The 13,095-nt window shown below is 36.1% G+C and overlaps 2 protein-coding genes across 2 annotated transcripts; both read right to left on the bottom strand.

Moving 5' to 3' along the window:
- Positions 1–766: 766 nt before the first annotated feature.
- LOC122642967 (probable cytokinin riboside 5'-monophosphate phosphoribohydrolase LOGL10) lies at positions 767–2,126 on the bottom strand. The gene is made up of 7 exons (XM_043836592.1): positions 1,955–2,126; positions 1,781–1,878; positions 1,641–1,671; positions 1,474–1,573; positions 1,316–1,386; positions 1,063–1,206; positions 767–920 (listed from the first exon to the last, which is right to left on the bottom strand). The coding sequence occupies exons 1-7, from the start codon at positions 2,087–2,089 to the stop codon at positions 840–842; spliced, it is 660 nt and encodes a 219-aa protein (XP_043692527.1). The 5' UTR covers positions 2,090–2,126; the 3' UTR covers positions 767–839.
- A 5,993-nt stretch (positions 2,127–8,119) lies between these two features.
- Positions 8,120–13,095, bottom strand: LOC122643904 (polygalacturonase-like). Its single transcript, XM_043837478.1, has 9 exons — positions 12,520–13,095; positions 12,285–12,413; positions 11,971–12,138; positions 11,858–11,878; positions 10,436–10,643; positions 10,271–10,352; positions 9,895–10,003; positions 8,461–8,577; positions 8,120–8,348 (listed from the first exon to the last, which is right to left on the bottom strand). Exons 1-9 carry the CDS (start codon positions 12,838–12,840, stop codon positions 8,127–8,129), a joined length of 1,377 nt encoding a protein of 458 aa, XP_043693413.1. The 5' UTR covers positions 12,841–13,095; the 3' UTR covers positions 8,120–8,126.

Consider the following 13,095-nt stretch of genomic DNA (forward strand, 5'->3'; position numbering starts at 1 on the left):
GTAACGGCGTTAGCCTACTGTTAGTTATTGGTGTGAAAAAACTATTTTACCCTCATACTAAAACATTAGAATTAAATTTACAATACTACCCTTCAAAATCTATGTTTGGATGTCAAGGGTAGTTTAGAGATTTGAATTTATTTAACTGGTTGACATCACCACTTAACAACATAAAACTAACGGTAGGGACTAATTTGTCATATTAGGGTCTAAACTAGGAGGTGATTTAAGTTTTTTCAAAAACTAAGGGTGATCTAAGTTTCATTTAAAAACTAGGGGGTGACGTGTAATTTATCCTTTTTTATTTGAGGAATCGATTCACATCCAAAAACCCTAGAAATTCTCTGTTTTTGGATTTGAGGACAGATTTTAGGGTTCTTAAGCTCCAATTTAGGCCTATTCCAATCCGATCTGAATCAGAATAGCTAAATGATCAATTCGGTGGTTTAAAACCGTGATTACGATCAATAATTCTTTAAAAATCTCTTCACTATGGATGAAAAAAAACTTTCCTATTTTTTATTCACTCTTTTTCCTTGCCTTAACTTCCCATACTCTCAATAGTTAGACATGTACGCATCTTTAGAGGCAACGAGATCTTCTCTAAGGAGCATCCAACGGTTGGGTTGTGCCACACACATTCTGGTGAGAGAGAGTCAATGTCAAAGAGAGACGCATCTCGAGAGTCAATGTTAGAGAGAGAGAGAGAGAGAGAGAGAGAGAGAGATTTTTTACCTATTTGTATCAAGTTTGATAATTGAGAAGAAACAAAAACATATAACTTGAAAAGTATACAAATAATAGAGTTGAATTTGAGATCATAAAAAGTGTGCTCACTTTTAGCACCTTTTAACAGAGTCTAACTTGTCCACTTCCCAGCTTTGTCTGGATGCAACCTTCTCATGCAGTGGTGCATACTCCTGAAAATAGAAATCAAAAGCATCAACAAATCATTCCCTGCCACTTCCTGCAACTTTCTTTTGTTCCCAAAATCCAATAATTCACTTACAAACCTAAATTAAATTAATCAAAAAGAAGAAACTTGAATGTCTTCCATCTTACTTCCATTTTCCTGATCAGCTCTTCTGCTGTATCTGCTGAGACTACAATTTTTCTTGCTGAATCCTCTATGAAACCTTCTTCTACTGCTTTATCAAAAAGTTGAAGCAAACTGTTATAATATCCATCCACATTTAACAAACCCACCTGTTTCAAATTTCAAAAAGAAGAAGAACAGAGTAATCAGAACCCATTTTCCAAATTCCATTTTAATAACAAAAGAGAAACTGGACTAATAGGTTACTACCCATCTTACTGGTTTCTCATGGATTCCTAGTTGAGACCATGTTATCATCTCCAACAGTTCTTCCATTGTACCATAACCACCTAAACAGATTTTAGATTTGAGAATTTAGTTTCCATTAATTGATGACTATGGAAGTAGATGACTTATATTAATGGGTTTGAACAAACCAGGAAGAGCAATGAAAGCATCAGCTTGTTTTGCCATTTCTGACTTCCTTTCATGCATGTCTGCAACTTTTTTCACTTCTCCAATGGTTACTCCTGATATCTACAAGAAACAGAGTTTTTAGTAAATTTAAGAAAAATAAACAAAAAAAATGAAGAAAAAGCATTACCTCATGAGACATAAGAGCTTTAGGAATTACTCTGCAACAAGAAAAGAAAAAGAAAAATGTAATCTTGCATTCTCTACTAAAATGCATTTGGAATCAAAAACATGAAAATCAAACCAGTAATGTAAAAGTAATTATTATACCCAAGAACATGACAACCACCATTAAAAACAGTTTGAGAAATTAAACCCATAAGACCTACACTTCCTCCACCATAAACCAAATTAATTTTCCTTTGAACCTGAAGAGAGAAACAAGATCAATTAAATTATGTATTAGAAAAAGAACTAAAAGATTAATTTTTGTTTTTAAATTACCAGTTGTTTTCCAAGTTCAAGAGTTGCATCACTGAAGGTAGACTTGTATCCAGCTCTACTCCCACAGAAGACACAAATCCTCTTGAATTTGCCTCTTTTCTCACTTATTACAGATATCTCTTCAGCTCCTTCCATCCTTCCTTGAAGCAGAGATAGCACAAAAGAGAAGGGGAGTGATTGATATCCAAAAAAGAAGAGAAATATAAAGAGTAATAGTAAAACCAAAAGATAAACAATTTATAAGATCATGCATAGAGAGCCATAGTCCGACATACTAGATTGGCTTCAAATTGCTAGCCTTTAAGCCAAACAAAAAAAACAGGTCCTTTTGTCTGCTTAAACAACAAGTACTTGGTGTTTGAAAAGAGCCAAACAAAACCCATCTCCATCTCCCCTTTTAAGATCTTAACCTACCCACCAAATGAGTCTCTTTTTCTCTCAAAAACAAAATTTTTTTTTTAAGGTTTACTATCTTGAATTTCAGAGGAAACCCATGCCTAATTACCTATTGTTCACCATTTATGTCCCATTCAGTCAATGCTTTTCTTTTATCACTTTCTTGTATGAGTCCCTTCTTTCTTTTTTCCACTTTACTAGTATGTCCCCCCCCCCCCCCACATCCCCACCAGCCTGACATAAGCATATGAACAAAGGCCCAAGTATTGTTATGTGTCTAGCTATGAGGGGGATGTAAGCTATGTGGGTCATACGTAATCATCTAAACCAATGAATGGGTGAGCCTCCAAAAATCAAGTGAGACATTGAAGCATCCAGATCCTCTACTCTACTTGCCCATCCTGCGCCATGCTGCGTAGACACAGCAAGGTGCGTAATTATCGTCTTACCGCTGCCCGAGTGTGGGTAAGGCGGTAATTACACGTTTTGTTGTGTCTGCGCAGCACAACGCAGGACGGACAGACGGAAATAGAGGATCCAAATTGGTCATTGAATCATAGCCCTTCAATTTTGAAAGTCTTTCTTGTGATTCTATATCAAGATGTCTAAAGGTTTTCATAGCCCTTAAGGGCCTGAGGGACCCCAGCACATTGACCCACCAAATCACAAGTTTTTTTATTTCTTTTTTGGTAGGAGGGGGGGGGGGGGGAGAGGGTGGCCATCCCTTGATATAGCTAGGCATCTAGCCAAGTTGATCCTTCCTAGTAATGGTGTGAATACATAAGATCTCTCACCCATGCTTCCATTTATTCTAGAGTCAAAAAGCATCTTCTCTAAGTGTGATAATTCTAGATGACAACTTTACTTAGGCTCTGTTTGTTTTGGTGTAAAATTTTACGTAAAAATTTTGTACTTTAAAAAATTTGACATGTAAAATTGTACATGATGAAAAGTGTTCCAATGTTTGTTTTTTTATGAAAAAAAACATTGAAATTTTTATCAACATATAAAAATTTACCAAGGAAATTTTTCCAAGTAAAATTTTACGCCGAAACAAACAGATTAAAGAAAATAGAAACTTGGGGGAATATCATTTTAGAAATTATAGATTAAGAATCACTAAACAAAATATAACTACCAAGTGTGAACATGGATGAGAAGATGATCGAGGCACAGTAATTGAGTTTTGAGTCAGATTCATGATCATTTTCCCTTCATGCTTTAAAACAAAAGAGTACTGGTTTCATTATTTGTTTTTTAAAGGAGATGTAATTTTCATTGACTTGGTCTTAACCTCTCTGTTTTGGAATCTATTCTTAAACTGTAAGTCTTGTGCTTTTTATGCTGCCTTAGGGTTAGGGTTTGAGTGTGAAGGGTCCTGGTCCTCTTGTTCTTTGGGTGTGGTACCTATTTCTTGTTTGTATATTTTTTTTCACTTTTTTTGAAAAATTGATATAAATTATAAAAATAAAATAAAAAAAATAGTTCACGGGTTCTTAGTTTACTTTTCTATCATTTAAATGAGTTATTTATTGTGGGTTCATGTCTTATATAAACTTGGAGGTCTACCTTACACTTCTTAACAATGAATGCATGGTTTTAGAAGGAAATTTTAAGAGTGGGGTTGAGATTTGATATAGGTACCCTTAACTTTTCAATCAATAGGGCCCATCTCTATTAGTTAAAGCACTTCTTTTATAGGACCAATTCTTAGATTCTTGTTTTTGTCAGCTCCCTTACTTTAATGATTAGTCTTTCAATCCTCTCAAGTTCCTCAAATAACACAATAGATACCCTTTGGTTTCTTCCTTTTTTAAAAAATAAAATAAAATCCAACCACAAGTTTTGACAAAGAGCATTGGAGGACTCGGCTCCTGTCCAGCACCCTGTTGGGGCTGTACGTGCAGCGCCGAATACAGTGAGACGTGAAAAGACCGCTTCATCTCTGTCTGAGCGTTTTGCCTGAGCAAGAGTGAGGTGGTCTTTTCACGCCTCACTGTATCCGGTACTACACACACAGTCCGGGCAGGATGCTGAACAGGATCTTTTTGGGAACAGTGGAAGGGAGAAATTCTAATTGAAGTCTGACTGTAGTGTTGAGGCAGTTTCTTTTCTACAAAGTCAATTCTTTGACAACTGGCCATGGACTAAATTCCTGTTGTTAATCAATATTTTCAAGTCATTAGATAAGTTAATTGAATGTAAGCTATGTTATGCAAGTAGGGATCTAAGTAAATCCAGCACATAGTTTGGGTAAATAGTGGCAGCAAAGAGTGAACGATCTTATGGTAGTGGATATTGGTTGGAACTTTGACTGTAAGATACTTTTTTTTTTTAATTTATAGTGTAATAATGTTTCTTTGTCATTACAATTTATGGCAAAAAATTGCTATACTTATATATATATATAGACTAAGTTTCCCTCCACCCATAGAGGATAATTCACCCATCATCTTAGGGTTCACAAATCTTTCCTAGGGTTTTAATATGTTCCAAAATACTCTAACGATTTTTTCTCACCCTCTTCCACCCCACTGTGAATGAGAACCCATTCACCGTGGGTGGAGGAAACTTGGTCCATATATATATATATATATATGGAAAAAGAACGTTACTTGGTTGCATAGTTCCTGTGCCTAGACATAAGAGCATACAAAATTATCCTCCAACCCCTCCTGAAATAAAAAATCTCATCCGTATTGATACCCCTACATGTGCTCTCAGTACAAAATTACCACCCAACCCCTCTTGAGATAAATAAAAAAATCTCATATGTGTTGATATCCCTATATGTGCTCTCATTGGCCCGGTGCTGGTACAAGGGCTACATGACCAAGCAACGATCTTGCCTTATATATAGAGTTTTTCTTATTGACACTCCTTAATATGTCAATAATTATAAGGCAAAAAGAATGTTGTCGAGTCATGTGGCTCATGTGGTAAGATATAGGAGTGCGCAAAATTATCAGTCCCCTGAGAAATAAAAATCCCATTCATGTTGATGCTCTTGCGTGCGCTCTCATTGGCCCCTGTGCTGGTATCGGACTCACTTGACTAGGCAACAATCTCATGCCCTAATTATAATCTTATTTTTTTCCCTCTTAGTATAAAACATGTACTTTTTCTTTTATTGAGAGAGAGACCATTAATTAAATGTAAAACTAATGCTTTGTAAATTATAATTGGAACAGGCAAAGGTTTATTGGTCAGCTAGCATGCAATTGTACCTATTTTCTCCACAATAGATTTAATGATTTTAATTGTGATCAAGTGGTCACGGTTTCGAGTTTGGAAACAACCTCTTTGCAAAAACAGGGGTAAAGCTACGCACAATATGACCCTTCGCAGACCCCGCAATGGTGGAAGCCTTGTGCACTAGGTACACCCTTTTTAATGGTGATTTATTCAATTTTACAAATTGAGATATCTACATGTTCTATCTACATGTTCTATTTCACTTTTATTTATCTAATCTACTTGGTGTCAGATACTAATGAAACAAAAAGCTTATAAGATTAATTTTAGAGTTTAGCTAAAGGTTTTTGACTGTCGGTGTAACCTAATGCATCAACCCTCCTTCTTTTATACCACAGCTTTGGAACCTGCCATGCCAAAGCAAAGGTCGACTTCTCTTTGTCAAGAGTTCAACTGCTCAAGTCAATAGACAATATTACAGGGTGGATCAAATTAAGCAAATTGCTACCTAACCCTTTTAATAATAGAATCTCAAAGCTCCATAAGTCTCTTAAAATTAGCTCAACTATTCAATTAAGGGAAGAATTGAAGTGCATGAATCTATAGTACTCTAAGACGCGTGGGGCTCCTCTGTAGCGTGACACAGCGTGTAACGCACATTTGACGGTCTGCAATGCACGGGCACGTAGCCCAATAATCCACTTATGTGTTGGACTGTATATCCATGCACTACAGACCATCGGATGATGTGCTGCACACTGTGTCGCGCTACCGAGGACCCAAATCCCTCGAAGACTCCATATTCAAATCCAACCCAAGCTAATTAATTCTTAACTACCTATTCCTAATATCTGTGTTTTGAAGGGTGAAATGTCAGTATTTTAGGAAATGATGCTTGTCCAATCACCAATCTGACATTCAAAACTACATAGTTGTCTCAAAGACTTTTGTATTTTTTCATCACCTGTGACTACTTTGGAATTGGAACAGCACCACTTGGTTCCATGAGTGTTTCAGGGACAAAAACAGGAATCCGGATCTCCACATAGGGACGGGTGGGGACAGATCTGATCCCTCCGGGCATGAATCCCACAACCCCATGAAGGGTTCAGATCTGTCCCCACCCATCCCCATGTGGGTAACAAATCTGAACTCCAAAAACAGTACATGATTGTCATAGAAGTGTCAACCCGTCCCACACCCCCCATGAAGGGGTCAGATTTGTCCCCACCCGTCCCCATGTGGGTAGCGGATCTGAACTCCAAAAACAGTACATGATTGTCATAGAAGTGCCAACCCGTTGGGCTAAGTCAGCTTAATCGGGCCTCATAATTTTTTCCCCTTGCACTGTGATCGCTCGAACAGATAGTCGGGCTTGCATATGGTAGGCATGGTCCCATTTATAAAACGTTCAATCAAGTACTGGTATTTAATTGGGCTTGCAATAATCAGGCTAAACGGGCCTTAGACAAGCCTTAACAGGCTACTAAGACATGTTTATGTGCAAGAGTGTTGGCGGTAGTGTCTATCTCTTTCTTCCTCAAAACAAGGAGGTAGAAGTGTCTTTTCATATGGAGAGGAGAGAGATAGACTCATGGAAGTGTTGGCCTAGCCTACACTCCTGGACACAGTTATTTTTCCCATATATGAATTTTGAGAAATTTTATCTTTTTCTCCCCAATTCCAATTTCTAGGGTTCCGTCCAATTCCAATTTTAGTATGAACCGGATCAGAATCAATGGAGGCCTATCCAATGTTCCAATTCCGGTTTTTTGAACCTTGTTCAAGGATGATTGTCCACAAAAACAAAAAATGTCAAATTGACTAGGTCTAGTCAAATGGGCGGGCCAATGCATAATTGGAAAACCATGTCTTTTAATTCAACTCGGTTTTGAAGCTCTTTTCAAAACGCGATGAGTCAACCCAAGTCAGGGCAAATCATTTTTTTTATTTTTTTATTTTTTACTTATTTTCTATTATCTTCTTGACTTTCTTCAAGTGAGGAGAGACTTGAAGCTATGGTTGCTATATAGATGAGAAGAAAAAAAAAGGAATAATATTGAAGACAAAGAACAAAAATTCTAGGGTTTTATTTAGTTGTACACCAAATCAATGAACACTCAAACTAACTCAGACCTAATCTAGTCATTTTTTAAACTTGAGTCTCTCCTCGATCATGACTCCTGACCAAGTTTCATGTTTTTTTAATTTGACTCAAGTGATTCGCCAGAGTTAAAACCTAGTTTTCCAATTATGGGCGATGAACTTGTGGATTAGTTCTACCCTAGTAAAATTTGGGGTATGTGTACATGCAGTAGCCTTCCCTTAATTCCAAACCGTTATTTATGTATTATGAGAAAAATTTTTCCACGACATCAGAGTGCAGTTTCCCATCAACAAGCATCGTGTAAAAAGATTCGTGGGGCATTTATTATGTGGAGAGAGAGAGTGTGAGATCCATCATCCATGGCAGGAAATGTGAGAAGATGTGGAGTGGAATCTGCACACATGCATAGTAGGGATCCTTTTCCCATGTATTATACTACTAAAGCCAATTTCTGTTCCGGCCTTCACCTTCCTCTCAAGGGCAAAGTGGGGAAACCTTCCCTTTTTGAGTCCATTTCACATTGTCACATGAGGCAGTAGGTGTTCCTCCTCCTCCTTCTCTCACTATATTAATATCTTCCAACAAAATCCCAAGACATGGAAAGGTCTTGCTGCAATCAAATTGCACAGCCACCTCTGAAGCACTTGTCCCTTTGATGTTCTTGTACATCACTTTCTCTACTTGCACTGCTGAGCTCTGCATACATAGAAAGGATCATGGAAAGGCAATTATTAGTAATTAAAGGAACCAATTAGGGTTGTGATTGACTGTAAGGAAGGGGAGAGGGGTAAGAGCCAGTCATTATTACTTGTTCCTTGCAGGGCTCATCTTGGTCACAATAGTTCTGATCTATGATTATAGGATTTGTGACATTGTACATAAAGACATTGTGAAATTTGAATTTCTTTGCACTCCCAGATCCTCCCTGCATGCACACAACATAATTAACAAAAGGCCAAAGATTTCATACATGGTCGTACAAGCATGCACGGTCGTGTTCCCTCTCACAAGGAGTTAGAAAAGTCATAAAACCCCACTCCTATTTTAATGCCTTGAAACTCTCACCCTCACAGCCATGTATGAAAACTGTCCCCTTAACAAAATATGGAAATGTTTACACATAATCACATCTTCAATTGCATATATATACATACAAGCTAGGTCCTTCTAGGTGTCACTATACCTAGACTCGCCTAGTGAAGTACCTAGTTTAGTCCATGTGATATAGAACCCCCCACGTACATATCAATGGTCAAATTTTAATCCAAAGCAAGCACAAAAAGTTGTTAAGACTCTGATTTGAAGTTTTAGTGAATTTCCTAAAATGCCATCAATTGGAGATTAATATAAAATATAAAATGGCATTTTTGTAATTTTAACTACTTACTCTACTCATTTTAAGCTGAAATTGTAACAATAAAATGCTTGCCTAGTCCTTGATCTATCACATGAACTAACTCATGTGCTATGTACCTTGTGGCAAAGAGTGAAGTGTTATACTTCTCTAGGCATAGTGACGAGGAAGAAAACCCATACATAGATATGTAGATATTCATGCAGCATCCATGCATGTATCATGTACAAGGTTTAAAGTATCGGTATTGGATATCGTATTGAACAGGTGGTATTAAGAGACATATTGTATTATATCAGAGAGACACAAGATACAATAAAATACACATGGAAATGTTTAGGATACATGTGAAATACAGTTTTGAAGCATGAAACACTATAAATAAATTATATGTAAACTATATTATGTATAAAGAAGAGAACAAAGTCCGACAGGACAAATGCATTCAATTAATTATGTATAAAGGATGAAGTTTATTACTTGCACTAATACAAATAAAAAAATCATTTTCAGTTTGTGGAAAATATAGGATATAAATACACACCTCACAAAAAAAACCCTAGTTTGTTGCAATCATTCATGTTGTTTTTCGCTAACCTAGTGATCCATTGCAACAAATGACACGGAAAATCAAAGTTTGATAGAAAACTGTTCTTGCACAAATATGGTTTCGATCCTTAATTGCAGGTTGTTCGATTACCAACTGATGATTAAATCAACATTGGATGTTGTATTGTATCAGTACCCTAAAACTAAGATACATATCAGTTAGTATCATATCGGCAAATGTGTTCAGATACTTTAAACCTCGATCATGTATGAATCCACATAATATATAGTTACGTACACACAAGCAAATGTAGATTTGAAAACCTAGCTACCTGTTACCTGCCAAGTCTTGATCCTGACTCCATTTGTGGTTCCATAAAATTTTGCTCTATCTACTACCACATCTGATACATGGGCTTCTTGATTTCCTCCTCCCAAACTTCCAATGCTGAACTCACCAAAAGAAGTTCAAAAAAATAAGAAAAAGAGAAATAAAAGTAAAGGAGAATGTTCTCTGTGCTGAGGGCGCAGGTTATGCCCAGACACATGGGGGTGGGTGCAATGACCACCCTGCCCCCCTGAGTGACAGGCACATGTGTCTGGGTGCAGCCTGCGATGGGGCACAGAGAACATGAACCCTAAAAGTAAAACCTTTAAAAGTGGGAATGTTTCAGTTTAAAATTTGTTCAAAAGTTAGGGTTTGAGTTTGATATACCTAATCCCATGACCTGGTCCACAGGTTATGTCATTAGCTTGAACCTTTGATGACCCACTTACAATTGAGATGCAATCATCACCTTAAAAGAATCACAAAAAAGAAAAGAAGTTCTTCAACTATATCTTTCCAACCTAAAACCCAAAAAAAAAAATTCACTTTTACCTGTTTTGATGACACAGCTTTTGATCAGAATGTTTTGCGTCTCAGTAACATGAATTCCATCTGTGTTAGGGCTTTTTCCTGGTGCAGTTATGATGAGATTGATAACTTGGACATTCACACAATTCTGAAACGCAACATGCATTTGTTGGGAGTCTTTGATATTTAGGTTTCTCACTTGCAAGTTCTTGCATTCATAAAAGGTTATGGCCTGTTGAAGACAATACAGAAATGATGAACTTCAATATTTATTCCTTATAACCAAGATTTAAGAACTCGGAGCCGAGGCCGGTTTCGATCACCCACAAAATTGAGATTTCCCAGGTTTTGACCGAAACTTGATATTTTTTTGGGCAAAACTCGACATGTCATGGACTAGTCAAAATTGATAGAAATTAGTTGAAACTAAGGGTGTCAATTTAAAACCGAAACTGAAATCGGCCGTTTAAAACCGAATCGAAATGAAGTAAATCGGTTTGGTTTTGATTTCCAAAGCTAGAATCTTTTCTGGGTTTGTTTCGGTTTCATGCCTAAAACCGTTAAACCGAACCGAATAACCTATTTTCAAACCGAATAAGGAACCGTAAGAAATTATATTCTTTTTATATTTTTTAATCAAATGTCGATGACATATTTTTTTCCATTTTAGTGCTTGGGAAAAATTTGATGGACTATGATCCTAACATATAAGGTTTTTTATTGGTGAAGATATAAAAAAATTGGCCCAAACTTTTAAAATAGCACCTAAACCGAATATAAAACCAAATTAAAACCTACAAAGAAGCTAAATATAAAACCGAATAAAAACCGAAATCGAACGGAACTAAGTCAATTCAGTTTCGGTTTTGAAAATGTATTCCTAATCTTGGTTTGGTTTGGTTTTGGTTTCTAAATTTTGTTTCTTAAACTGAAACGAATAATAAAAAACCGAACTGATTGACACCCTTAGTCGAAACCACCAAACTAGTCAAAACTGAGCTGGTTAAAATTGGTCGAAACTTGGCATTTATTGATCGAAACTGATCGGAATATGTCGAAACCTGATCAATACAGTAGTACATATAGGTTTCGTCTTAAAAACTAGGAAAACCGAGATATCTCGGTCGAAACCAGTCCATTGTTTTCCTGTAAAATACCTAAAAGAAAATAATTTCCATAGGATATATATTTGGAAACAAATCATAGAAGAAAATACATGAAAATGACTTGCTTATATACTAGAAATTCAATAGAGAAATTATTTTCTATGAATGGATAAGAATGTGAGTTTATTCACTTGAAAGAGATCGAGTAGCTATTTCAGACATAAAATGTTTAGATAATTCTTATTTTATGGAAAATTCTTTCTCTAATTTTACATAAAAACAAACAGAGCCTTAAATAACAGGAAAGGAAAGACTTATACATAAAGGTACTTAAACATACCGTGGGAGCAGGCCTGCAAGGCTGCAAGAACTCATTGAAACAAAATTTAAGATTAGTTAGAGAATTGTGATTAAATAGTAATTAGAGAATTCAAAATGGTAATTAGTACTTACAAGTTTTTTGTTAATTTTGCAGGAATTTTTCCACCATATATTTCCATTGCCATTGATGGTTCCACCACCCTCAACTAAAAAATTTTCAATATTTTTGAATATCAGCCAGTGTCGACGATCATTTTCGTAGTCTGCTAGATCATTTGAAGCTTCAATTTTTCCATAAATCTGGCATATAGAAAAGAAATAATTTCACATCTTTTATGGAGCAGCCATTCATATAAAAAATTAACAATTTTTTTTAAAAAAAAATTTGGGTGGAGAGGGAGGGGGGGGGGCGGCTTGGGAAGACTTCTTGATTAGATTTATCTCACCACCATTTTAAGATCAGATTTGCAAGGACCAGAGAATGTAATCTGCTTAAGAAGATAATTCTTGTTTTGAGGCACAAGAAGAACATCAAATGAAGATGAACAAGCTGCCCTCCAAGCATTCTTAAATGCCTAAATGAACCCAATAAAGAAAACCAATTAAGTTTAAAACAAGATATGAATTAGAGTTTCTAATTTATACCATATAGAGATCTAACATTTAATTTATATTACAGACCTCTGTATCATCTCTTCCATCACCTTTAGCTCCATAATCATCTACATTAACAACTTTAATTGAAGTTGCAAGATTACCCACTTGATCAAATTGCTCCAATGTAGAAATTTCTGTTTTATAGTTGATGAAATTCCTCAAAACGGGCTCGAATTCGTTCTCTCTATCGTCAATTGTGCGAAAGTAATTAGGATAAGTTCGGGTGTCATAAACAGAGGATTCATCAAGATAAGTAGAGAGTTGATCCTCTTGCAAAATGCTATAACAAGAGTAAGAACATAAGAACAGCATAAGGAGTGAAAGTAGTTGTTTTTGTAGACCCATTGTAGTCTTAACTTGTAAGAGATAGAAAAAAACAAACAATCCAATAGATATGAAAGATTGCTTAAAGAGTGTTGGAGGGATGGTGATGAAATTATGTCATTGATGAGGTTATATATTTATAGAAAGGGAAGATTGCTTAGTAGTTATGTCTGAAAGAGAGAGAGAGAGAGAGATTTTTACTCAATCTATGGCGCCTTGGGTCTTGTTTCTCCATGTTAAGTTTCCGAGGTATGGATTGAGATACAAGAGATTGAG

Source organism: Telopea speciosissima, chromosome 10 (genome assembly GCF_018873765.1).
Source record: "Telopea speciosissima isolate NSW1024214 ecotype Mountain lineage chromosome 10, Tspe_v1, whole genome shotgun sequence".
NCBI lineage: Eukaryota > Viridiplantae > Streptophyta > Magnoliopsida > Proteales > Proteaceae > Telopea > Telopea speciosissima.